Raw genomic sequence first — 26,433 nt, 5'->3', positions numbered from 1 at the left:
GCTAGAAACAATGGCCACCAGGCCAAAGCAATGGTTTTGACTCGATCAGCGTTAACCCCGCCCCCTGAGTTTGATGGGTGAGGCTGACAGATAAACAGGAACCTACGCCAGGATCCTGTTTGTGGACTTCAGCTCTGCCTTCAACACCATCCTTCCAGACCATCTCCGAGGCAAGCTTTCCCAGATGAATGTGCCTGATCCCATCTGCCGGTGGATCACTGACTTCCTGACGGACAGGAAGCAGCATGTGAGGCTGGGAAAGAATGTCTCGGACTCTCGGACCATCAGCACCGGCTCCCCTCAGGGCTGTGTTCTTTCTCCTCTGCTCTTCTCCCTGTACACCAACTGCTGCACCTCCACCCACCAGTCTGTCAAGCTAATCAAGTTTGCAGATGACACCACCGTTATTGGGCTCATCTCGGACGGGGATGAGTCTGCCTACAGGAGGGAGGTTGAACGTCTGGTGTCTTGGTGCAGCCACAACAACCTGGTGCTGAATGCCCAGAAGACAGTGGAGATTATTGTGGACTTCAGGAAGCACACAGCCCCACTCCCCCCCATCATCCTGACTGACACCCCCATCACCTCTGTGGACTCATTCCGCTTCCTGGGTACCACCATCACCTCCGTCATCAAGAAAGCCCAGCAGAGGATGTACTTCCTGAGGCAGCTGAAGAAATTCAACCTGCCAACACGGACGATGATGCAATTCTACACTGCAATCATCGAGTCCATCCTCACCTCCTCCATCACCGTGTGGTACGCTGGAGCCACTATCAGGGACAAACAGAGACTGCAGCGTGTTGTGCGCTCTGCTGAGAAGGTGATTGGCTGTAGACTCCCATCTCTGCAGGACCTGTACACCTCCAGGACACTGCGGCGTGCAGCTCGGATCTCAGCTGACCCTTCTCACCATGGATACAGTCTGTTTGACCTGCTCCCCTCAGGCAGGAGGCTCCAGTCCATTCGCACCAGAACCTCTCGCCATAAGAACAGTTTCTTCCCCTCTGCTGTTGGACACATGAACAATAAACGTACGACTGTCCCCACCACTAACTCATGACCCTACGCTGTGTTCACTGCATGATTCCATGTTTTGGCACTGATCACCACCTGCACTCATGTATATATCTTTGTACGTAGCACTTTTAATTCTTATTCTCATGTATATATCTCATGTATATCTCATGCATATATCTTTCTACGTAGCACTTTTAATTCTTATTCTTACTTTTATTTTTTCATGTCTATTTAAGCGCAATTTATGACAGCATGTTTGCACTGAAGCACCGCAGCAATTTCCTAATGTTGTAAACCTGCTCAACATTTGGCAATAAAACCCATTCTGATTCTGATAAAATTATTTCATGATGAGAGCCAGGCGCCATGACTGCCAAAATGAAATAAATAAATATATCATTAAATAATTAATTAAATGTGTCAATTAATTAATTAAATGTGTCAATTAATTAAAATGTGAAATACATAAATAATTAATTAAATGTGTCAATAATTAATTAATTAAATGTGTCAATAATTAATTAAAATGTGAAATACATAAATAATTAATTAAATGTGTCAATAATTAATTAATTACATGTGTCATAACTATTTATTTAATTAATTAATTCCAATTTTAATTAATTATTGCCACATTTAATTAATTATTTAATGGTGTATTTAATTAATGCATTATGGCAGTCCTGGCACTCCATACTACAGGGCAATGTTCCCTCTAATTTTTAATGTTTTTAAGCGTACACACAAACTCCCTGAGCGGTCCCTTGGACCACTCTGAGCAACAGCAGACATGTGCACTGTGGTCCAGCCAGCATCAAATCCATCCAAGCTACATGGTTTATTAAAATAGTAAAAATTACAGCATTTACATTTATGTTAGACTACTTTTAATTAACTGATTTAGCCCACTTACAATGAAAAGTTTAAAAAAAATCTTGTTCGTGACCTTTGTAGTTGTTGTAACACTATTGGAAGTAAAAATAACTTGAACTCCAATTTTAGAAAACAAAACTTTTTTTCTTTTTTTTTCATGTAAAGCTCTGACTTGTATTATGAGTATGAGTCTGTGGTCTGGGAGAGAGTCCTGTAACTCTCTGTCTGCAAAATACAGTATATAATGACCAATGTTGGGAAAATAATTATATAGTTACTTCTTCAAAAAAGTCACTGACTTATGCAAACAACAAAGTTTTTTGCAGCTGTTTACCTAAAAATGTAGCCAAGGTGTTTTTTTAAATAAACATTTCAAACAATTTACAGAACAATCAGGTGTTCTGCATCAAATTTGATGTCTGCCATACTTCGCGGAAACAGACCAGGCTGGCCTGGACGCGGACGTCGAGAAGATCGAAGGATTGCGGTGGTGGGTTTCCATGGCAACGGCTGGAGCTGCTCCAGCGCTGTTTGTGGACTCTGGTGCCATTCTCTGTTTGGCCTCTTCGTCATGGCTCCATTAGGTGTGTGTGGACCTGCTTTTCCTGAGCGTGGGATTGATGCAGCTTTGCCATAGTTCCTGAAGTTGCATTTTTTATGTGTTTCGTGCTGGTTACTGTTGTAGCATGAGTGTTTAAGGTTTGTACAATTCTTCCTGGTACTGTTTTCACATATTATGCCGACTCTTACAGTTTTTGAAGAAAAAAATAAAACAACGAAAAAGAGGGAATTTCATTCTGTAATTGTCCTGGCTATCCTAAGTTTCTATAACATGGCCATTTACCATGTGGGACACTGTCATGTATGCCAGTTTGTCCATATTGCACTGTACATTTCCCTGTTTTAGTTTTAACATCTTATCCTGCTGAACCATGTACGGAGTAGTGATGTGTCGTTCGCGAACTAAATAGCTCTTACGGTGTGTTCACACCGAACGCGATGGACGCGAATAAAACGCCCCAAACGCCCCTAATTTGACGCGTGTACATTCGCGTCTCAACGCGTGTCCAAGAAAAATCCATCGCGCGTCAAAATATGATATTTTGACGCGCGTGAACCGGGAATGTGGGAGGGAGTTGTGCCAGACCTGGTTTTGCAAGATGGCAGCTATCGAGCTAGCGCTTGAAGAGAGAGTCTCCCTTCTCTATGTACTGTGGAGAGCAGAGCAGCAGCGTAAAAGACGTCCTCGCTGTACCTGGGTCCATCAGGTCCTCCAGGCGCGTGAGCAGTTTGGTGAGTTTCACCATTTGCTCCAGGAGCTGCGCCTGGATGACGGCAGATTCCAGCGATATCATCGTCTGTCACCCGGCCAGTTTGAGGACCTGCTTTCCCGTGTCGGTCCCAGAATCGCCCGCCTAGACACCAATTACAGGCGCTCAATCCCACCTGCAGAGCGCCTGTCCGTCTGCCTGAGGTTAGTAAAAGTGGTCAATACGGTAGTCCTTTATTGATACCTGTGCTAATATATGCTAAACCAGCCATTTATACACTGCTAACATGGATGTGCTATGCTAACAGTGAATGCTGTCGGTGTTTACTGATGGCATAGCACATCCATGTTAGCAGTGTATCGTGTATACACTGCTAACATGGATGTGCTATAACAGTGAATGCTGTCGGCGTGTATAAACTATCGTTTATACACTGCTAACATGGATGTGCTATGCTAACAGTGAATGCTGTCGGCGTTTACTGATGGCATAGCACATCCATGTTAGCAGTGTATCGTGTATACACTGCTAACATGGATGTGCTATAACAGTGAATGCTGTCGGCGTGTATAAACTATCGTTTATACACTGCTAACATGGATGTGCTATGCTAACAGTGAATGCTGTCGGCGTTTACTGATGGCATATGAAGGATATAAAAAAAACAACAACAGCAATAGAATAATATTAAACACAAAGTGAACCCGTCTTCCTTCATTAAATAGGTTCTTTTAGATGTTAAGGAGGAATTGACTTAACCAGGCTGGCGGAGAATGAAGACAACCGGACACCTGCTGCAGATGGGGAATCAGTGAACTTTTATTGAGACAGAGACAACCTCTCAACACAGCTCACATCAGGAGATTCCCAAGATTTGCTGTGAGAATGGGTATATATTCTCTAAAACTTACAGGAGGGGGTTGTGAGGAAAGTGCTGCATTAGCAGAAAAACAACTCCATAAAAGGAAATCGGCCTTGGGTGTTCTAGTCTCTTCGCTTGCAGATATCTTGCACCTGCAGGATGAGGCGATCGCTTCTTATCGCTCTCAAGGCCAAAGTCGTGAGCACATTTTTATTACACAGTTGCACAGTAACTTTAAAGCTTGAACAATATTTAAAGCTGAATAATGTTTGATCAGATTATATTTTCTTCAAATCCCCCTTTTGACCCATCTTAAATGGGTCAACACACAAAAATAAGTAACATTCAAAGGAACACAGAGACGTGTCGAAGCCTGGCTCGAAAAACTCCTCGGGTCTTATCATTTGTCTTTATCTGTCATTGCAGATGAGGAGAAAAGAGTCCAGGCACCACCCTGCCCAGGGGTCGGCTGCAAGCAGTCTCGGTTCCCGACGAAAGCAGTAACAGCTGTCCTGCACACAAGGATACAACGAGTCAGTGCAACCAGGGTAGTGACACAAAATTAACAGTTCCTGTAACTCAGCAACCAAAAAGCATAAGTAATGATAAAAATGTGGAGAGTACAGAGTATACTATAATAATGAGAGATATAAACGTGAAAATGTGAAAGAATAAATCAACCGTAAAATAAACCCAGAACGGTAACTGCTAAGGACATTCAAAAGTGAATATGGTAAAACGTGAGGAAGGGGTGTGGAAAAAAACAATTTATATCCAGTGGTGGGAGTACACATTCGCTCAGGCTTAAGTCCGGAGACCCTGAGAACATCGCTTAACCCTCACAACCCGACCAGACACAGTTCAACCAGATATATCCTTCAAGAGGAAGTGGGTGAGGGAAACAATTAATAACAAGCCTAATACAAAACACCACAGAGAAACAACCATTCTAGAAGCATTTAAACAAGAGAAAGACGATAATGTTCGTCACCCTCACGATCAGAGTTTTCATCATCCGTTGGCGAGGAGGTCAAGGCCAGATCCTTTAGGGTAAAAATTAAGCCTGAAAGATCCGGTTTTTTTGCTATTCTGAGCATATTTTGGTTTCTCCAGTGCAAAGCCTGACCCCTAGAGTGCTTGGACCAATCGAGGTCCGTTTCTGACACTAAACTGGACCACTTCCACTGATGCCAACCTCCCAGGGTTATATACCACACTGAGGAGGAGAGATGTACTGCAAGGTTAAAAAGATCCCCCCCCTTGGTCTTTGGTGACGGGAGTGACTGGGAAGCTAGCGAAATCTATTTCGACTACCCAACTTTTATTGTTGGGGACACAGAGAGTAATCATTCTAGTCGTACTTGGGGTGCAGGAGGTAACCGTGTGTCGTTTCTTTCTAAATGGATCGGGCGTGGGCAAAACTGGAGAGGAAGTGGTGGGCAAGACCCTAGGGGCTACATTTGTCAGATTGGGACTGTCAGAAGGGGGCGAAGCTTTTGAACTTGAAGGTGTCAGAAGTTTCGGGGGCCCTTCACAGATCAGGATTATGCCAATGGGAATGAGACCCAGGGCCAGGAAGCAAACAAAGACGCAACATCTTTGCCTGCCTGTCATTTCAGGGGGAAAGGGCCAAGACATGTTTACTTAGCTTGGATGTCTTCTAATAGAGGATGATGGGGCAGAGAAAGGTGGTCCAGTTCCCCCCACCTCGCCAAGGGCGTGTTCTAGGAGTTAAAGAGCAACAAAAAGTATCAGTGACACAACTTTAAATGAGCTTTCAGCGGTTAAAACTATTGCAATGTAAAATGTAAATCTTAAAAACTCAAGCCAATATAAAAGCAAAGTCATAAAAGATGTTAAAAATAGAAAAATAAAAATGTTTAGTTCAGTATGAAGAACACCCCCTTTTGTAACCAGCCGGCTTGTAGGTTGAGTTTTGGCTCCCTCAAGTGGTTGGTGATGCTGTTGCAGCTCCTTCTGACAGGTCCTTCTGCACCTCTCTCAAGGTTCTTCCTGGTTCGGTGGCAGCAGCGCACTGTGTGTAATGAAACCAAGTGTCACCTTTCCCTTCGAGCCTGACAGCGTGGGAGGTCCGCTCTGTTATGCGGTAAGGGCCTGTCCAGCGAGGCTCAGCCCACTTTCTCTTTGTGACTTTCAGGAGGACGTAGTCCATTCCAGGTGTAGCCGCCTCTTTCAGCTCTTGCTGGTTTCTTTCAGCGACCTGTGAGGAATACTGGGCAACAAAACTGCGGAGCATGTTATAATATGTCCTCGGATCGAGGTCTGAATCAGCTTCATCCGACATTAACAGGCGAGAGGAGGGGCCAGGAAAAGGCCTGCCATGCTCCAACTCAAATGGAGTGTAACCAGAGGTTTGATTTACTGAGCATCTTATGGACATTAATGCAAGAGGCAATGCCTTAACCCAATCTAATTTGGTCTGTGCACAGATTTTAGCCAATTTAGTTTTTAGAGTTTGATTCATCCTTTCCACTTTCCCCTGGGATTGGGGGTGGTAAACTGAGCCAAACTTATGTTTCAAACCTAATGCGGCTTCAACCCTCTGCAGATCGTGGTTCCTGAAATGTGAACCATTGTCCGACCTTATGACCTCGGGAAACCCATGCTGTGGTATATAATGATTAATCAGACACTTTACCACAGTTCTACTGTTTTCACTTGCTGTCGGCCAGGCTTCTGGCCAACCTGAAAATGCATCCACAGCCACCAGCAGGTACCTGTAACTGCCTACTCTGTCCACCATGTCTGTGTAATCAATGATTATTTCTTTCCCTGGGCAAAGTGGGATGGGGAAGTACCCTGCTATTGGCTTGAAGGCGGGCTTGATTCCAAATTGGTTGCACTCCTTACAGGTTTTAACCATGTATTTTGTCATGTCTTTTAGATAAGGGTGCCACCAGGCGGCTAAGTTCCTCATCATTTGTGCAGGTCCCACATGCCCCACTCCATGTGCCTCTTCCATTGCTGTCTGTCTGACCCCTGGCGGTAGAATGGGCCTTCCATCTGGGCCACGCCAAACATCTGTGTTTGTGGCCCCTCTTGTTACCCATAATGATTTTTCCTGGGGGCTGGCTTTGTCCTGTAACTCTCTGATTGTGGCTAGGCCTAGTTGTATGGGTGGTCTTTCTGGAGGGGGTGTGGCTTCTGGGTCCATTACCATAATCAGGGAGGGTAAGTAACCAGCTGTCTGCTTAGCTACTAAGTCGGCCTGTTTGTTACCTAATGCCACTAAGTCCAATCCGGCACTGTGTCCTTTGCATTTTACCACTGCCACCTTAACAGGTAACAACAGTGCTTCCGCTAATTCCCTCATTTCTATCTCATGTTTAATAGGCTTTCCGCTGGCTGTCAAAAAACCAGCTCTTAGCCACTGCTTGAGCTCCACATGCACTGCTCCCACAGCATAAGCTGAATCACTGTATATATTCACTTTCTGTCCCTTTCCCATCCTTAAGGCTTCAATCACCGCTCTCAGTTCAGCTCTCTGTGCAGACTGTTGTCCTGTCAACTGCTCTGCCTTCACTGTTTTCCATCTCATGTCTGTCTGTTCCACTATTGCCCATGCAGCCTTCAACATTCCACTTTCAGTTCTGAAACAACATCCATCTGTGAACCAATCTTTTTCTGCATCCATTAGAGGTTCTGCCTGCAAATCTGGCCTGATTTTCTCCTGTACCTGCACAACCTCTTCACACATATGTGGTTCCCCTGATCCCATGTGATCAGCCATGTTTATGCCTTCATGTGAGTAGGTGATGTGTGGTGCTTCCAAAATGGTACTGAGGCGTCTCTGCCTGAGTGAAGTGAGTGTGAAGGCCTGTGAGGAGACGTAGGCCACCACACTGTGTGATGTCAAAATTTTTAGTGGGTGGTTCATCACTATGTGTGCTGTTTTCTGAATGATTTTTGCAAGTCCAGAAACGTGTTGTGTGCACGGTGGGTGGCGTTTTTCAGTGTTGTCCAGCATTACGCTTACATATGTCAACACTTTTCTCTCTCCCCCTTTTTTCTGGAACAGGATACCATTGATATGGGTTCCAGTTCCAGAAACATCAAGATGAAAAGGCAAAGCATAATCTGGCACAGCAAGGTCAGAGGCGACAGAAAGCTGTTGTTTTAACTTTATAAACGCCTGTTCTGTTTCTGTAGTCCATGAGAGGGGAGCAGAGAGGTTTCTCATGCCTTGTTCATTTACCAAAGCGCGCAAAGGGGAAGTAAGGCCAACATAGTCTGGGACATAGGTCCTGCTGTAACCAGTCAGGCCCAAAAATGACAACATGTCTTTTACAGTTAGAGGTTTTGGATGGTGCAAAATGGAGTTCCTGTGTTCTGGGGACAAGGAAATACCGGACTGTGAGACCATGCGGCCTAGAAAAGAAACCTGTTTTCTTGCAATCTGTAGTTTGTTTTTGCTCACTTTAAAACCTGTGTTGGCCAGGTGGTGAAGTACCACTCTGGTGGCCTCCAAACAGATGTCAGCCGTGGGGGCAGACAGCAAAAGGTCATCCACATATTGTATTAACATACAGTCAGATGGTAGTGGGCTGGTTTGTAAAAGTTCTTTCAAACACTGATTAAACAGTCCTGGGGAGAGGGCAAATCCCTGTGGTAAGCGAGTGTAACGCCATTGTCGGCCTCTAAATGTAAATGAGAAAATGTCACGCAGTGACTCACGAAGTGGGAGGCAGAAAAAGGCATTAGCCAAGTCAATGCAGGTGAACCAGGCATGAGATGGTGGGAGGTTGGTCAAGGCAACATAAGGATTAGGCACAGGCAAAGTAGGAGTGCCAAGTAAGGCATTAATCCTTCTCAAATCATGTGCCATTCTGAACTTCCCCGTGCCTTTTTTCTCAACGGGTAGGATGGGCGTGTTCCACTTAGAGCAGGAGGGCTCCAAGACACCGGCAGTGACCAAACCAGAAATTGTTTCTGCAATCCCAGCCTCAGCCTCCGGTCTGTGTGGGTACTGAGGCTGCCACAAAGGGGTAGCAGATGACAGTTGAAAAGAGACTGGCTCCACATCAACTAAACCTACATCTGTGGGTCCAAGGGACCACAAACAATCTGGAAGAGAGTCGAGTAAAGGCGCAGCATCACAGTGGTCTGTGTGTTCTCTTCCATGTGACCCGCTGACCACTCCATGTTGCAGTGTTGAGGAATTAAAGCAATCATTTAAAATTTGGTATGTCTTGGTAGATGGAGAAAACAAAACCTGTGGGAGTTTTGTAGGTGTCCAGTCAGTGGCCGCAAGGGAACGTTTAACCATTCCACCCAGCTCCTTAGCCTGGTGTCCAGGATGTAAGGCCAGTGACACATGGGGAGCTGCCTCATCAGACATCATGTACCACTGTAATTGATCTGTTGTAAAAGTAACCGCTGCTGCCACTCCCTCCGGTGCCGCAAAAATGCACGACATGTTCAGAGACCAAGCCCGCCCCTCACACTGCTCTTGGAACATGTGCTGGTACCAGGTGGTGTCATGCCTGTCATAAAATAGTGTAACATGAGGTGGGTCAGGGGGAGGGACATAAGGATGTAGGAGTGAGAGCCACGGCCGCCATTGCTGAAAAGCAGTACAAACTCCTGGTTCAGCAGGTGTTTCAACTTCCAATAATGCCCAGTAGATGTCAGCAGAGTCCGTCAAACAGGAGGAGGGTTGCAGCAGAAACTGACCACCTCCCTCTGGCCCATCAGAGCAGGGAAGTACAACCCCAGTAGGGAGAGTCACAGTTAGGCCTTGTGAAGAGCAGAGTATTGTGGCTCCTAATTTAATCAACAAGTCTCTTCCCAGTAAATTCACAGGCGCCTGTTTTGAACAAACATAGCTGTGTAACAAGGTCTGATCTCCAACCGTTGTGGGGAGGGGCACGGTGTAAGGCAGAGTTTTAGGTTCCCCAGATATGCCCACCACTGTAATCACTCTGTCAGTAAGTCTTTCACGAGCAACATCCTTAATGGTGGAGTACGTAGCTCCAGTGTCCACTAAAAAGCTGCTTCTTCTTCTATCTACAGTTATGGACAGCATAGGGTCCGCCGTTGTCCCTTCACCGTCCTGGGCAGTCTGTGGGGTGTCCTATAGCTGGGGACCACCCTCGTAGTACTCCCACCCCATCACAGGCATCTGTGGGGCCGGGGGCACTTCAACTAAAGCACCACGAGGTCCACCTCTGTGGCCAGGATGCTGATAGGGCCCACCACGGGCTCCCCTGCCTCTTCCAGCAGCCGGGTTCAAAGGGCACGCTTTAGCCCAGTGTCCAGGTTGTCCACACCGGAAACAAACATACATCTGGCCTCCCCTACCACCTCCCATCTGACCCCTTCCCCTGAAACCACCTCTGTTTCCTCCAAATGGGGAACCTCTCTGCCCATAAGGGGCCGGGGAGTGATAAGCACCATACTGGGGGGGCTGTGGATCAGTTGGCCATGGGTTCGGATACAAATCAGGGGCAACTGGACCAGGAGGGGGAGCCGCAGCGGCCACAAGTTGCTTTTTAGGCTTGTCACCTTTTCCACCCAGGTCGTTTTTAGCTTTCTGCAGCTGAACCTTCAACAGTTGCAACTGTAAATCTTCGACGCTCTCCGCTTTATCATCAGACTTAATCTGCACTTTGTTAAGATTAAAAATCAAATGTTTCTTCCAGATTGCAAAGTCACAGTCCTGCAAATCAGGATTATCCTCCATTTTCTGGCTTACTGACTCCGGAATGCCCCTCAGCACCGCCCTTCTAAACCACATGCTCTGTGAACAAGTCCTACTGGGGTGATGACCTGTATGGTTCACCCAGTCTTCAACAGCCTGATTTAGATAATGGGTGGGATTTTGCTTTCCCTCCCATTTAAATTTCTGTAAGGTGCCTTGATTTTTGGGTGGGAATTGTTTGCGCAGGGCCGGTCCAATAAACCTCAAGGCCTGCATTAGTGGCACCTCGTTCTCATGCATGGTAGTACCCGCATTTTGTTCCAGGTCCGCTGCCTGAGATCGGGATGTGCACCTAGTTATAATAGCTCTAAAATCTCCCAGTGCGAGGTCCTGTCCAGCTGTGTATTTATCCAAACCAGCCAACCAGGCATTCCCTCCCTCCATTATGTCAGGGAGTTTGTCCACTAGGGCCTGGACATCTCCGAATGAATAAGGTTGATACACTGGTGTACGTTGCGCTTTAGTCTGGACCAGGGGAAATATGCCTGGAGGCCGAGGCACAGGGCCCTTAGATCTAGTCTGATATCCTAAACTGGGAGGGGTAGAGGCGGGTGTATTGTTAAGGTCACTGAGTTCATCATCAGTATCCTCAGTTTCTTCCCCGCCTGGTGGGGTAGCAGTGTCAGCAAAATCGTGGGCTAAACTCATCTGTGTTTCCGGATCCTGACGGCCCACCAAAGACATGGTAACTGTGACATTTGGTGAAGTGCCAGGCTCAGTTTTTGCAGTAGCGGTCAGATCTCCTTTAACAGCGACAGGAGTGCTGGCAAAGGGGTTGGACCGGGAAAGAGGGGCTGACGCAACACGATTATTCACCTGGACCACTGACCTATGTTCATTTAAGCAGCTGCGTAATGCTGCTTCTTGATCAGTTAATTGTTGTTCAGTGGGTTCCTGTCTGTTCATTCGAACCGCAAATGGTGCGCTCGCAAAGGGGTCAGTTAGGCCCTCAGATCCGGTTCCAAAACAATGGGACATAGAAGAGGGGGCTCTACTACTAGCTGAGGATGTCGCCGACAGAGAGGAGCTTCCTGGGCAAAAATGCTTGGTATCTATGGGAGTTGGAGCTACGGGCGGTTCTTCTCCAATAGTCATTATTCCACCAGAGATATTAAGTACCGGATATATGCCTGCTGAGGGAGGAGTTGAGGCAGAATAGGGAGGTGGCTGAGACCTATTTTTCTTCATGTGTGGTTTTGCAGTTTCCCATAAACACACCCAGTGATTAAATTTAGCTTTGCGGCCTGCGTGCTTATCTGCTTCCTTTCTGTGTCTCACCCCGCTCATCACACCTGCACCTGCTGCTGCTGAGTTGGCTTCTTCCTCTTTCTCTTTTGCCTGCATAGCCTTATTCTGCCAAATTATTCCCCAGTTACCACTACTCCCCTCGTCCTTTCCCTTTTCTTTCATTAACCTTTCAGCTGTTTTCCTCAATGACTCTTTCTGCTTTTTTGCTTCTTTAGGCTGGTGTGTGGAGTTGATGACTGTCTCAACACATGTTAATTGTTCTCCCAATGTGCTAAGAATAACACCGGGACCCCAACCATCATCATTAGTTTCTCGATCTAATTCTCCATCCATTTTACTGTTAATGGAGGAGTGTTCTTTTATTGATTTTAAAGGAGAATTTGGGCCAGCTGGGTTTCTGCCTCTGTTAGGCACTAACAGCTGGGGCGCTGCTTTAAAGGTGAGTCAGCACTGAAATATCCCTTCAGGTGTTACCAAGCTTCTACCAAACCGGAGTCTGGCGGGTAACCTTGCCTAGAGCTTCCTGATAGGGGTGCTAGTTGGTTGTCACCTTGTTCACACGTCTCATTCACACTTCATACATTACCTGCAGTCACTCATTACCCTCCTTATGTATGTAATAAATGTGTAAAAAAAAAATTCTATGTGTGGTGTATTATTTTAACCAAAAGAGGAACCTAGTTCCTTTAATTGTGTAATCTGTGAACAACGGAGAACCAAACTGTCCTGCCCAGTGTTCCACAGCAAGCATTCAGCGTGTATTTATGTGTGTCCAATATCAAACAGAACATCAAAACATTTAAAACACTAAAATCATCGGGGTTTTAAGAAGAGATCCGTTTTCTCCTATTGATCAAAGGGACCCCTCCTTTGGACTCCAACCAGTACTTCTCCTTTTTAAGTTTTAGAGGATCTTTTCTAATAAAGTCCTCTGGGCCTTCCTAACCCTTCTGTAGTTTAGAGAATATTACTAAAAAATATTCTCAAGGCCTTTAACCTTTTAATTTGTTTAGAAAGGCGTTACTAATAAACCCTTTCAAGGTCCCAGACCTGCACTGAGGTATGTATCCGACACCGGAGAGCAACCCGTCGGCTGCAACCGTGGTCAGACCTCAGTTCACTCTTATCTTTATTCACTTATTCACTTATTTCTTATTCACTTATCTCTTATTTACTTGTCTGATTCTCAACAAGCCTTAAGTAAGCCAGACAATTTTGGTTATGAATTACTAGGAGTTTGGACACTAAGTATTTTTATAATGTTCAATATAGCAGAAATAAAAGGTCTGCTTACCTTGTTTTTTGTGTGCACACAGCTTTTGTCCAAACTCCGTTCACTCAGACCACGGCCGAAGTCCTCCCATCCGTTCCAGTTGGCCTGGAGCGGATCCTGTTTCGTGACGCCAATTGAAGGATATAAAAAAAACAACAACAGCAATAGAATAATATTAAACACAAAGTGAACCCGTCTTCCTTCATTAAATAGGTTCTTTTAGATGTTAAGGAGGAATTGACTTAACCAGGCTGGCGGAGAATGAAGACAACCGGACACCTGCTGCAGATGGGGAATCAGTGAACTTTTATTGAGACAGAGACAACCTCTCAACACAGCTCACATCAGGAGATTCCCAAGATTTGCTGTGAGAATGGGTATATATTCTCTAAAACTTACAGGAGGGGGTTGTGAGGAAAGTGCTGCATTAGCAGAAAAACAACTCCATAAAAGGAAATCGGCCTTGGGTGTTCTAGTCTCTTCGCTTGCAGATATCTTGCACCTGCAGGATGAGGCGATCGCTTCTTATCGCTCTCAAGGCCAAAGTCGTGAGCACATTTTTATTACACAGTTGCACAGTAACTTTAAAGCTTGAACAATATTTAAAGCTGAATAATGTTTGATCAGATTATATTTTCTTCACATAGCACATCCATGTTAGCAGTGTATCGTGTATACACTGCTAACATGGATGTGCTATAACAGTGAATGCTGTCGGCGTGTATAAACTATCGTTTATACACTGCTAACATGGATGTGCTATGCTAACAGTGAATGCTGTCGGCGTTTACTGATGGCATAGCACATCCATGTTAGCAGTGTATCGTGTATACACTGCTAACATGGATGTGCTATGCTAACAGTGAATGCTCTCGGTGTTTACCGATAGCAAACTGGTACTGTTTATAATATTTCTAGTGATACTCAGATGGTCTCATCAAGTCCCGATTTAATTTAATTCGATTTATGCTGTTATCAGTGGTTGAATGATAGCATGGCTGTGGTGTCATAGGTATGGTGAGCCAGATCATCCCCCAGGTAGCGACGGCCATCTGGGACTGTCTAGTGGACGATTTCACGGCTGTGCCTTCAACTGAAGACTGGCGGTCCATCGCAGAGGGATTCCAGGAGCGCTGGAACTTCCCCCTCTGTTGTGGAGCTCTGGATGGGAAGCACGTCCAGACGAAGGCACCCCCCAACTCAGGATCCATGTTCCACAACTACAAGGGAACTTTCTCCTTTTTAAAATTTTCTTAATAAATGGATCTCTACTCCAAAATAACCTAACCTCTCTTTATTCTCTTAAGTAACTTGTCTTCACTATGTTCCTATAACCAGTGTGATGCAAAAGTTTGAGCAACCTTATTAATAGTCATTATTTTCCTGTATGAATCGGTTACAGTAAAAAATGTCAATTACATATATCATATAGGAGACACACACATTGATATACACTACATATTTATGTTATTTCTCTTTTTATGTGTTGCCAATATATGCACCTGCTTTATTTAGTGTAAAGTTATTGCACACTTTCTGTAAATCCAGTGAACTGCATTTCACTTCTCAAATATCACTGTGTGTGTCTCCTATATGATGTATTTAACTGACAATTTAAATTGTGACAAATAACGATTTGTACAGGACAATGATGGCTATTAACAAGGTTGCCCAAACTTTTGCATCCCACTGTATCAGTATATTTTGTCATTAGTATAATATGAAATAAATTCTACTTGTGTCAAGTCGGGTGCCAATATTTGCTGTGTAGTAGAACAGAGACATTTGTCATTATAAATGTTTATTTGATAAAATATATAAATTCAGTAATAAAAAGATTCAACATAAATATATAAAATTTAACTATTTACAGAGAGACAGGAATAAAAAGGACCCAGCTTGGAGTGGAAGAGCCTCAGGGGAGAAGGAGGAGAAGAATAAGAACATTGTTTCTGCCCTGGAGAGCTGCTGCCTCATCAGAAAACTACTGATCATTAGGGTCCAATGTTTCCAAATTTAGCACAGCTGTGCTGTTGTCAAAAACTAATTTATGAATTTGGAATTTCACGAATTCTCGTGTCTGAGGCGGCATGCTCTCCAGAGCAGGAACAAGGCCGAGGAGGAAATACTCTGTTGCAGACGGGCGTGGCCTCTTTAGGGACTCCAGGATAGCCAGCTCCACCGCCGATGGACCATCCTGGGACCCTTCCCTCGACCGCCTTCGAGCTCTCCTCCTCTGTGGGCCTGTAAAAAACAGAACAAAACACCACAAAGAAATGAGAAGGCTGCTACTAGATTGTCATTTTCAAAATTGAAAAAAAAACAGGATATGAACAGATTGGTTGTAGATATTTAGTAAAGGTGATCACAAGGGAATCCAAGCAAGTAAAAAGCTATCAGTGCTTGATGTTCATACCTGTGGGTGCAGCAGCAGGAGTGGAGGGACCAGGGACTGGGGAGTCAGGAGAAGCAACAGGGGAGGACTCTGCTGCATGATAACTTGACTCTATCAAGACAATATTAAATGTTAACAGGTTGAAGACAATAGTCATAGAGAATATTATATTATTATATACTTATTATTATATACAGTGGTCTCCCATTTATTGCAGCACATGAACAGTAGTCACAGTTCTCACAAGTTGATTCTCAAAGTGCAAACCTTTGTCGATTTTAAAACGTAAAAGTATTATGCCGCGCTTTTTCTCCGTCTGCGGCGCCACTTTTGTGCGCCTTTTTTGCTCCCGGTGCAGGTGTCTATTTCCGAATGAGGGTCATAGTTATGAGTGTTTTTGTGCTGTTTTTTTCTATTTGAAGTGATGGTTATCAAAACCAAACATGATAAGTTTGGCAAGCGCAGGAGACACGACACGGAGGAGATTTGTCATTTGGGCTGCAGAATGCAATGCGCATCGTTGAAAGCTGTACGGTGCAATAAAAAAAATCAGCGAAAAGGCGAAGCGGTGACGGATGAACAGCGGGACTACTTTATACTGTTTATTAATAAACAAAATATATTCCTGTATGACAACACGCATAAATTAACTGCCTACATTAATTCATTGTAAACATACCTTCTGACTGACACTCCCCTGCTGCCTCTTCGGGCTGTCCCTGGTCCTCGGGGGAGAAGTTCTCCACGGTCCGCACCATATTTCCGCTGGTCTCCCGCGGGGTGAGGAAGGGGTCCAGAAACCCCATGACCGCGAAGAACTTCCATCTCCTCCCCGATCCTGCTGCAGACCCACTCCTCTTCTCCTTCTCTGACCTCTTCTCCTTATTATATGTGTCCCTGAGGCTCTTCCACTTTCTCCTGCAGATGTCCTCTGAATAAACGCATTATCTGGTTAGCGGAAAGGTATTTGTACAACAGTGGGAAAATCGCGGGACAGTAGGCGCGCTTGCTAGCTTTTGCACGGCTTCATCGGGTCAGTCTGAAAATTAAAAAGAAGAAGGAATGAACTTACCAGGTTGCCCGATCTCCTCACTTATGTGTCTCCAAGCTAGGTCCTTTTTATTCCTGTCTCGGTAGAAATAGGAGCTGGCATCATATAGCTCGGGGTGGTTAGCCACGGCGCTGATCAGCTTTTCCTCCATACTGAATGAAGAATGAAGGGCTTTGGCTGGATCTGCCCCTTTGACCTAGGTCAGAGCCACGTCACCAGGCTCCTGATTGGTTGTCGCGGCGCGATTTGACGCTGGAGTTCAGATTTTTCCAACTCGAGCGGTAGACGCGAAACGCGCGTATGCACAAAGTGCAACACAAAAACTCACGCGCGTGGTTTTATTCGCGCGTCAAACGCGCCTGACGCGCTACACTGACGCGCGTTTCACGCGTTTTGGCGTTTTCGCGACGCAAATCTGCTTCCGAATTTTCGCGGGACCCGCAATCGCGCGTCATCGCGCCTTTCCATTGACTTTACATGTAAACCTGACGCTCTATTCGCGTCCATCGCGTTCGGTGTGAACACAGCGTTAGAGCCGACTCTTTGACATGAACGACGCGAGCCGGCTCCTTATCGCGAGCCGTACGTGGGTTTTTTTTGTTTTTTTTTTTCTTTCTCTCACCCTCTCTCTCGCACTTTTTTTCCGCTTCACTCTGCACGCGAGCCTTGTGCTTTACGCTGCAAAGAGGGGGGGGAGACGGGCAGTTACACTCAGTAGCACAGGAACAGAGCCAGAGGGAGAGAGAGAGAAAGAGAGCCAGGGACAACAACATCACATTAGAAAGGTATAGTAACAGAGGCGGAGGCAGACATTTGAAACACCCGGGGCTTAGCCCTAAAGGGTAGTATGAATGTGGGATTTTTTTTATTTTTTCTTTGGGGGGGGGTAGAAATGACTGAAAGATTAATTGGCTCTGTTTTGAGTTTTGTTCAAAAAAGAATGACTTCATATAGGGAAAAATATATATCACATGTGCAGGACACCTTAAACTAGTTTTTTAATTAAGCAGCAAGGCAGAACAAAGTCGGGGCTGTATCAAGACACGAGGACTAAACCCCAATTCAACCAGACCCAGAACTGATCCTGAATTAAAACAGGACTACAACAGTTCAATATCAGGACTACTTGGGATTTAACCAAGACAGAATCAGAACTAGATGATAGTAGCACTAAAAATCATCATAGACCTGCACTACACTTGTTTTTTTTAATTCTACCAAAGTACAATATTTAGATTGAGAAAAGTTTATATAATTATTTAGCCTTGTTGTGCAAACAAGCCTGCAAAACTTAATAAATGTAGTATTTGAAAAATAGCAAACCTAAAAAGAAACACTAGGTACGAGATACATAAGTACCTATGATACCATGATACTTTTGGTAAACAACCATTTGACTAACATGTGTGTCTCACCTGCTCTTGTTCCACCTCTGTTCTGTCCTCATTCTCCATCTCCCTCTCTGCTCCTCTCTCTCCCTCTCTCTCCCTCTTTGTGCTGACAATCATCAAATATACAGTTGAAACCAGATATTTACATACTCTTCAGATCAAAACACAAACACTTTTTTAATTGTAACATCAAATCAGACTAAATTTTTTTTTTTAGATTAATAAATATAAAAAACATATTTGTTAACTTTAAGAGTAAAGAGAGAAACTATCTGTATTTCTTAATTGCAAATGGCACCAAATTGTATTCAAACTGAGCCACACTTATGGAGCTCCATAGTTCTTTCCCTGGTCTTTTGGTTGACATCTCTTGATGTTCCCATGTCACAGAAACAGGCTCTGTGTTTTGCCTTATATGCATCCACAGCTGTGCTACCAATTTACTCACATGGACTCTACTAACCTATCAGAAGCTTCTTCAGCTCAGAATGGAATCGTCTGGAGTTTTCTTATTAATTAACAATAAACTTAGTGTACATGTACTCCTAAATTTGATGAAAGTGATAAAAATAGACAGATCCCTCTCTCTTTATTCTGACATTTAACTAATTCAAAAGATATTTCAATATTTATCTAAAACAAAAGTTTACTCTAAATTGATGTTGTACAGTAAAAATGTTTTATGTTTTCTCCCTAAAGTGTATGTAAATATCTGGTTACAAATGTGAATATCCTGCTGTGTACTGAAATTCCTCTTGTTTTGCATAGAAATATACTGAACAACATACAAAGCATAATATATAAAATAACATTTACCTGAGTTTTTTCTTTGAAAGAAGCCTCTAATGTCCATTCTTATATTTCAGTAGGCTACATAACTGAAACCGATTTAGTCGGGGAGGGTACGAACTGAAAATATGAAATAAACACACATAAGCTAAGACTCTCTAAAAAAAATAGCATTTGTTTGGCTTTTCATTTCGCCATTTGTTGATTCACTTGAAGAGCAAGTAACGTAATATTGGTCAAGTGATCAGTTTGATATCAATCTTTCGTGATGCACCGTCATATTTACATTATTTGTACGCTACGAATGATTTGCTTTGGTACCTGGTCAAACTTTAGCTCTCCTTAGTACGGCTGGCTCCGTTTCTCCAACAGCGCACTCACAGGCAGCAGCTGCCCCGCCCCCTCGCTCAGTTGCTTAGTGCCTGAGCTCGGATCATACCAATATCAGGGGGGATTCACGCACAGTCGTAAATTCCCATAGTATGCACTATGTGCTTCGAATATTGTGTGTACTTTTTGTTTTATACAGTTGTCAGCCAGGCATCTAACTATGAAAAAATTACACTCCAAAAGACCCCGGGCTTCTGACAAAACAACCGGGGCTTAAGCCCAGTAAGCCACCCCCACGCTCCGCCCCTGTATAGTAATCATCCACAACTATTTTTGGTTGCAGATGATAAAAGATTCTGAAAGTTTATTCATGCGGGCCCATATGACAGAGAATATGCATGTTCTTTTTGTTTTCATATTATAATTTATATTTAAATTTTGTTGTGGTTTGCTTGTTTTGTGTTGTTTTCACTTTAAATTTGTAAAAGGAAAAAGCTGAAAATTTAAATAGTTAAAAGTTGAAATGTGAATAGATTTTTGTATTATATGATTTATTTATTACATTTTATGTGGAGTGAATAAATAAAAGTATATTTACGGTGGCGCCTAGAGACAAAGCACATACAAACTTCAAATCACGTACGAACTCTGAAGCATGTACAAACTCCAAAACACGTAAAAAAAAAATGTACAAACTCCAAAACACGTAAAAACATGTACAAACTCCGAAGCACGTAAAAACTCAGAAGCACATAAAAACTCAAAACACGTACAAAAGACAACAGAAGTGCTCCAGGATGCTGGGCGCAGTGTTGAGCTTTTGTTATCTTGTGGCTACACAAGCCAGCAAGTACCAACGACCGGATTTGGTGTGTGGTAGTAACAGGTAAATGAACTTTTTTTTAAAATTATTTGAATATATATGAGTGCCTGTGTAATACACAAACAATACACACATGCTTTCAATTGTGTCATTTAAGTGATCTAGTAGCTCTGCTTTGGAAGTTCAGTTCATGCTAGAAATGTGTTTTGGAGTTTGTACGTGTTTTGTCTCTAGGAGCCACCGCATGTATTTATATATAAACATATATAAATAAAACCACTTTTTTTACGTTAGTAATTCCTTTTGTGCATAATTTCATATTATTGTTAATAATAAATTAATTAAAACAACAAAACAACCTGAAGAGCCTGTTCGGAGCCGAAAGAGCCGGCTCTTTTTAGTGAGCCGAACCGAAAGAGCCGGATCTCTAAAAAGAGCCGGAAATCCCATCACTAGTATGGAGGCTGGTTAAGTCTGGATTGTACCTTTGCTGTGTTTGGCTGGGGACAGCCTTTGTTTAACCTGGGGTGAATATGTAACAGTCACAATGGTTTGGTGTCTCTTTAATGTAACATAAGTCAAGGGGTTATGAGGTCATTAGTTGAAGACGGCTCAGAAACATTTGAAGATTAAAATTTAGCATTATGGCTGCTGGTGGTTTGTAAAGCCTCTACTCAGCTGTATTTTTGTTACTAATTTATGTTTGTTGTTGTTTAACACAGATTTCAGAAGAGCAAATATGCTTAATAGTTTAACTAGATTTCATTTGTCAGTGTGGGACTGCTGAGTCACCTGAAGAACTCATTTCATTCATTCTCCACATGATGTTCATATGCAGAAATGTTTCACAGGAACTGCTTTCTCCCAAAGGTTGAACTAGTGTGTTTCCATAGATTACCTCTGTATGAATGTACTTCTTAAATGAAGGCAAGTGTTTGTCCTTTTTTGTTCCTCAGGTACAGTACGTGATATCAAGGGCAGACGGTCAACACTGGGGGAAGACAAGAAGCAGACGTACTTCCAAGAGGGAGCTGCAGTGAGGTCAGAATCTGAAACAGCTCAGGTTTATATTTTAGAGGTTATAAAAAATCAAAATGTATTTATAAAGAAACCTTTAAATAATGGTCATAATTATGATTATTATAAGAAATATCAAACATTTAAGTGGATTTTCTGTTACACATATCGTGTTAGCCCTGCAATAAACTGGCAGCCTGTCTTTGTCCTGTATCAGCTGGGATAGGCTTCATCCTCCCGCAACCCTGAATTGGATACATTGTATTCCAATTATGTAATCTGATCATTTATAAACTCAAGGTATCTAATCAAAATGTAAGTAATAATTATAAAATGGGAAAGCAGAAATAAGTGTGACATAAATGTAAATGTGTGAGCTGACATAGAGGACAGCTACATGTAGTCTGAAAAACCTTTGTTGTCAAGTTTGCAGGTATATCAGCACGAGACATTCTTACATAGAAGAGACGTTAAAGTCTCTGACTCAGTGAAGCATTATTGGTCCCGTCTGTTTGGATAAATATAGTAAGTTGATGTATGTGCATTTATTGACACATTTTCTTAAGTGCTTATCCAGTTCAGGATCACAGTGGAGCTGCAGCTGGATATGTTCACTAAATAAACCTTACAAAAGTTAACAATAAACCTGCATCCATGTACGTTGTTGTCCACAGGATGAGAAAATCAAACTGGAAGACTGTGGAACATGTTAATAAATGTTTGTGTGTTTATGCCTGTGTCTTTCACAGGAGGCGCTGGAAGGTTTCCCTAATAGTTCCTGGTGAATCAAAGCAGAACCATAAAGGTTGCTGGACTGCATGATGGCCTTACCCCTGAGCAGTCATCCTGTTAAAGGAGGAACCAGTTAGAAGCTGTTTTCAAAGTAGCTGAGCAGATTTCATCTCAAGTAAGCAATTAACTGTTTGTTCATCTGTTCTGCCACTTAAAGAGCATTTAAGGACGTCTTTCGAGTGTCGAGTTGAATTAATTCTACTGGCTCTCATGGTCATTTGTTATTATAGACATATTTTTCATGTTCATCCAGCTATTTAGTAAATTCTATCTATTTAGTAATATCAGTCAGCTATAAAATGTAATATAAATATAAAAATATCTAAATATCTCCTGCCCTTTATGTTTTAATGATGTAAGTCTGTTATCGTGTTACATTAGCATTCCTCACATATCAATGAGATGCTGTACAGTACAATCCTACTGACGCAGCAGAGGGATAACGACGGCTATTCAACATCGTTACACGACACATTCGAGCTGCATGATGCAGACAAAGTGACTAAATCATCTTTTTGTGGTTTATTGTCTTCAAACCAGCAGACAAAGCCGATTGCAGAAGATTTCGGAGAAGAACTTCAGGCCGTGTACTGAAAAGGTATTTTTTTCTTGTTATCAAAAGACATTTGGAGTGGCAGCTTCTGCAACTGGTTGCACTAAAGTACAGCTTACAGTCTAAGAAACCACAGTGTTGATATTCAGCACAAAGAGAAAAGCTCACTTGTTTGAATTTATTTACAATCATAGTTTTATAAATTCTGAATGTAAACATCTTTTACAGCTTTGATATTGTTTGACACTCGATATCAGGTTTAATTTAAAGATTTCTGTGTCCCAATGAGCCATTTACACTGACCATTGTCAGTTTAGCTGTAACACATTCATTATTTAGATTCAACAAAGAAATAACTGAATGTAAAAATGGCAGCCCTCAGGCAGGTTTATAGAGATATATGCATGCATTATGAAATTTATGTATCCCAGATAATTGTTATTCATCTAGTCATGGCAGACCTACCTCTTCCTCCCAAGTTAACTGCAACCCAAAAGAACTAGTGGGGCTATTTACACACTCACAACCAGTGTGGGGTAAAAAGAGCCACCAAAAAGCTGTCAGCCACAGATGTGCTAGAAGAGTTAGAAGCTCTACTTATGGAGAAACTTTCTAAGTCTAACAGAGGACAGGTACTCCTGCCCAAATAACATGATATAACCCCACATACAGCCCAGCCATAAAGTGAACCAAGTCATTTAGTTAAAGACAGCATGGGACCAAATGCATGTAACCAGCCTGCATCAACCTGACATTTCTTCCTCCTGAATTAAATGAATGAATGGATGAAAGTTAAATGACTACAAACCTAAAGCCACTAGTTCCCACACTGGAGCTCCCTGACACTGTGTGTTAACCGTATTTAGCTTGTATCAACAGTTGTAACAGGCTAAGCCACCTGAGACACTACATTGAATTTGTTCCTGTCTTAATGATTTCAGCTGACTGGTTTCAACTCAGATGTTCTGCTTTTTCCTTTCAGTAGATCAAAGCAGCTTGTGCTCCTTCTGCTTCCAATTTAGAAGAAGAAGAAGAAGGCGAAGGCTTCAGCGAAGCGGCGTTGATGGTCTCAGTGAACAGTCACGGTCACACACTGCATGTGGTTTTAAAAGCAACATTTCTGTTCACCACAACAATGGAGATGTGTAATATTAGTGCAGCTACGGTTTGTTCTTGAACATCAGTTTTGTTTTCTACTTTGATCACTTAGACCAAAAAAGTGTTGTTTTCAGATTCTTTCTTTTACATCTATAAACCACCTGTTCATTTTTTTTATTACAATTAGTTTCACATGAATGTTAGTGTTTCCTTTATGATCTTTTAATGCTTACACTACACTGTACATGTCTACATTAGATACATTTCTGTTACCTGGTTCTGTTGACTCAGAGTTGTGAAATGTTCTTTTATGTAATGCACAATATGAAGCTCATAATTTTCTTACAAATAAAACTCTAATGACAAACATGAACAGCTGTGCTTATTTCTGAGACATGAGTTTTTGAATGTGTTCATATTTAGACAGTGTGCATCTGTATGCTGAAACTGTAATGGTGAACCTGAGGTGATGGTCAACAGAAGGCAAATATACAGTATATCAATATAAAACAATATTGAAGTAATGTCTTTACCCTCTGCAGCGTGTGCACGCAATCACCTTATTCACTGTAGTAAACATGCACCGCTAGCTCACGTGACTGACTGTCTCCATGGTTACATCGTATATTATTAGCTATGTAAACAGCTTCAAAAGATACCGCCATAGCTCTCTGCAGCTGTAACACTTTCACAGTTTGCAAATCATTTCACGTGTTTGATTGTTATGAAGACAGAATATGTTTTTAAGGTCATGCTAGGCGGTTGCTATGGTGGTTGCTGTGGACTTGGGTGGACCGCGTCCGATTCCTGTTATTATCTGTCCGCCGTAGGAAGGCTGCGTTCCATTTACAAGTAGTGACAGTCGGCCGCAACTCGAAGTCAAACCCCGCTTTCTTTAATTATAGGCCTTTTATAGCCGTTCATGACACGCACACACACACACACACATAAAGCACTTTGCCTCACCATGAGAATGCAACTTAACCTAGCCTTAAAGTATCTGATATAGGATAGAAAAATGAAGCAACCAGAGATTTTATGATGAAGACTCTGGGTTCTGTAGTTCACGTTTTACAGTCCTGAATGACTCTTTGCATATGATTTATTGAAGAGGACTTTAGAATGCACTTTACATTTAGACTGTTGCTGTTTCATTTTTTACATTGTTGCCGTGTTATGTCATGAGTAAGGTTCACCTGCTGGGGGTTTGATGGATCAGCTGGACAATACAGTCAAAGACAGACTTCAGTCATCATATGCAAGAATCCTAGTTGGATTTTTGTTGTCACTCATGTTTTTGAACCAAATATTGAAAACAATTTTGACAGACTGGATACCTGGTCAGGGTGTACATTACCTTGTACTCAAGCATCCCAGGACAGAGCCCTGCCCCACCATGAGCCTGGGTGGATACGTGGTTATAATATAAAAGGACCAATACTGAATATGAATATTTCATGAAAATTGAATTATAATACAAATTAGTACTAAGGGTTTCTCTGCGCCCTTATCTACCCCATACTCAAAGAGCTGCGGGCAGAGAGGGTGACAGGAGAGGATGGCACTGAAGAGAAGATGCTCGGTTTCTGGAGTCTCCTGGTCCTGTCAGTATTAGTAGGATGCATCTGCTGTGTCTTCTCGTGGATGCTCACCTACCTTGACTCGTTCCAGCCTGGTATGGATTTCCCAACACTGCGGACAGTGGCCCACGTCAGAGACGTTTAATATTGATTACATATGTCTGAATTGCTATCCCTAACCCTAACCCTAGCTCAACAGACCACAGTGCCCTGGACTGTCAGTATTATTACATGCTGTGAACATAAGTAGCTTTGATCACAGTTTATGTTGTAAATAGGGTCTGTAAATGATAAAACAGAAAATTCTGTAGATTTACAGTATACTCTCTGTACTATTTATGGACATTTCCTTCAGCTATAAAACGGAAAGTATTGTTGCGTAATCAGTTTTACCCCTGTTCTTTTATTCGTCGAGGCATCCAGAGACGGCACCGGAACTCAGTAGTCATTTCACAAAACCTTTATTCATCTTTATTCATCTTCATTTAAGCATGCACTTCTAGAAGGGAAGACGAGGCCGGTGTGTCCCTCTGCAAATCTTCACTCCTTTGTCTGTGAAACACAGTTTTGTAGGGGCGACCCTATCATAAAACCCCCACGGTGTGCTGCAAACTCTGTCTGTGTCTATGTGCACGAGCACATGAATGCCTACATGTGCGCGTTCCCACGTGTCTATGTGAGTGCTCGTGAGTGACTGTGTACGCATACCTGTGTGTATGTGTGTGCACATGAGTGAGTGTGCTTGTGGATGTGTGTGCATGACAGTTAAAACACTGTGGGTGTAGGTGACTCCCTAGGTTATAAAACCCATCTCCCTTCCAGACCACAGTTATCCAGTTACAAATGTTGAGACCCCCACCCAAACATTCTCTGGGGAATTTCCACTCAGCATTAACTCCTCTCTGTTTTACTTTCACAGTTCAAGTGGGGGAGAGGTCTCCTACAATCTACTCCTAAGTTCACGACACAGTGAGGCCTTTATTATATTAAGGGCAGTGTCAGTAACTCTACAATAGTTCTACATTCTATGTTAACACATTTCTAAACTCTAAAATAAGCTAAACACTCCTACAGTATATTTTCTGTATCATTAACTGATATTTTCCATTGATAGAAAAGTTGAAATTTCTGTTTATATTACTATTTCCAAGCACTTCTTTTCACTGTAACTCATTAAATATAGCTCCTTATATCCTTAAACGTACATTTCTATGCAATTACAACCTAGTACACCATGTACTCAAAAATTCATAAATTAAAACTTAAATTAATTTGTGCTTCGAACACAACAACACTGGTACAATTAATGTTAAACATTCTTTTATTCTCCTTAACTCAAACACTAT

At 42.8% G+C, this 26,433-nt stretch overlaps 1 protein-coding gene and 1 long non-coding RNA gene across 2 annotated transcripts; one reads left to right on the top strand and one right to left on the bottom strand.

Annotated features, from left to right (window-relative positions):
- Nucleotides 1–3,335: 3,335 nt before the first annotated feature.
- Nucleotides 3,336–14,550, top strand: LOC113036209 (uncharacterized). Its single transcript, XR_003274428.1, has 2 exons — nt 3,336–3,367; nt 14,281–14,550. It is a non-coding gene; the product is annotated as an uncharacterized LOC113036209 (long non-coding RNA).
- A 607-nt stretch (nt 14,551–15,157) lies between these two features.
- Nucleotides 15,158–16,932, bottom strand: LOC113036425 (uncharacterized). Its single transcript, XM_026192776.1, has 4 exons — nt 16,736–16,932; nt 16,343–16,594; nt 15,685–15,774; nt 15,158–15,512 (listed from the first exon to the last, which is right to left on the bottom strand). Exons 1-4 carry the CDS (start codon nt 16,863–16,865, stop codon nt 15,253–15,255), a joined length of 732 nt encoding a protein of 243 aa, XP_026048561.1. The 5' UTR covers nt 16,866–16,932; the 3' UTR covers nt 15,158–15,252.
- Between the last annotated feature and the right edge of the window lie 9,501 nt (nt 16,933–26,433).

The sequence above is a fragment of the Astatotilapia calliptera genome, chromosome 14, assembly GCF_900246225.1.
Source record: "Astatotilapia calliptera chromosome 14, fAstCal1.2, whole genome shotgun sequence".
Classification (NCBI taxonomy): domain Eukaryota; kingdom Metazoa; phylum Chordata; class Actinopteri; order Cichliformes; family Cichlidae; genus Astatotilapia; species Astatotilapia calliptera.
Note: the sequence above shows the minus strand (reverse complement) of the source record. Positions and strands in the feature narration are given on the sequence as shown.

Coding starts and splice junctions, on each gene's coding strand:
- LOC113036425 (XM_026192776.1), bottom strand. CDS start 16,865: ATGGAGGAAAAGCTGATCAGCGCCGTGGCTAACCACCCCGAGCTATAT. Junction 15,775..16,342: donor AGGGGAGTGTCAGTCAGAAG/GTATGTTTACAA, acceptor TTGTCTTGATAG/AGTCAAGTTATCATGCAGCA. Junction 15,513..15,684: donor TCCTGCTGCTGCACCCACAG/GTATGAACATCA, acceptor TGTTTTTTACAG/GCCCACAGAGGAGGAGAGCT.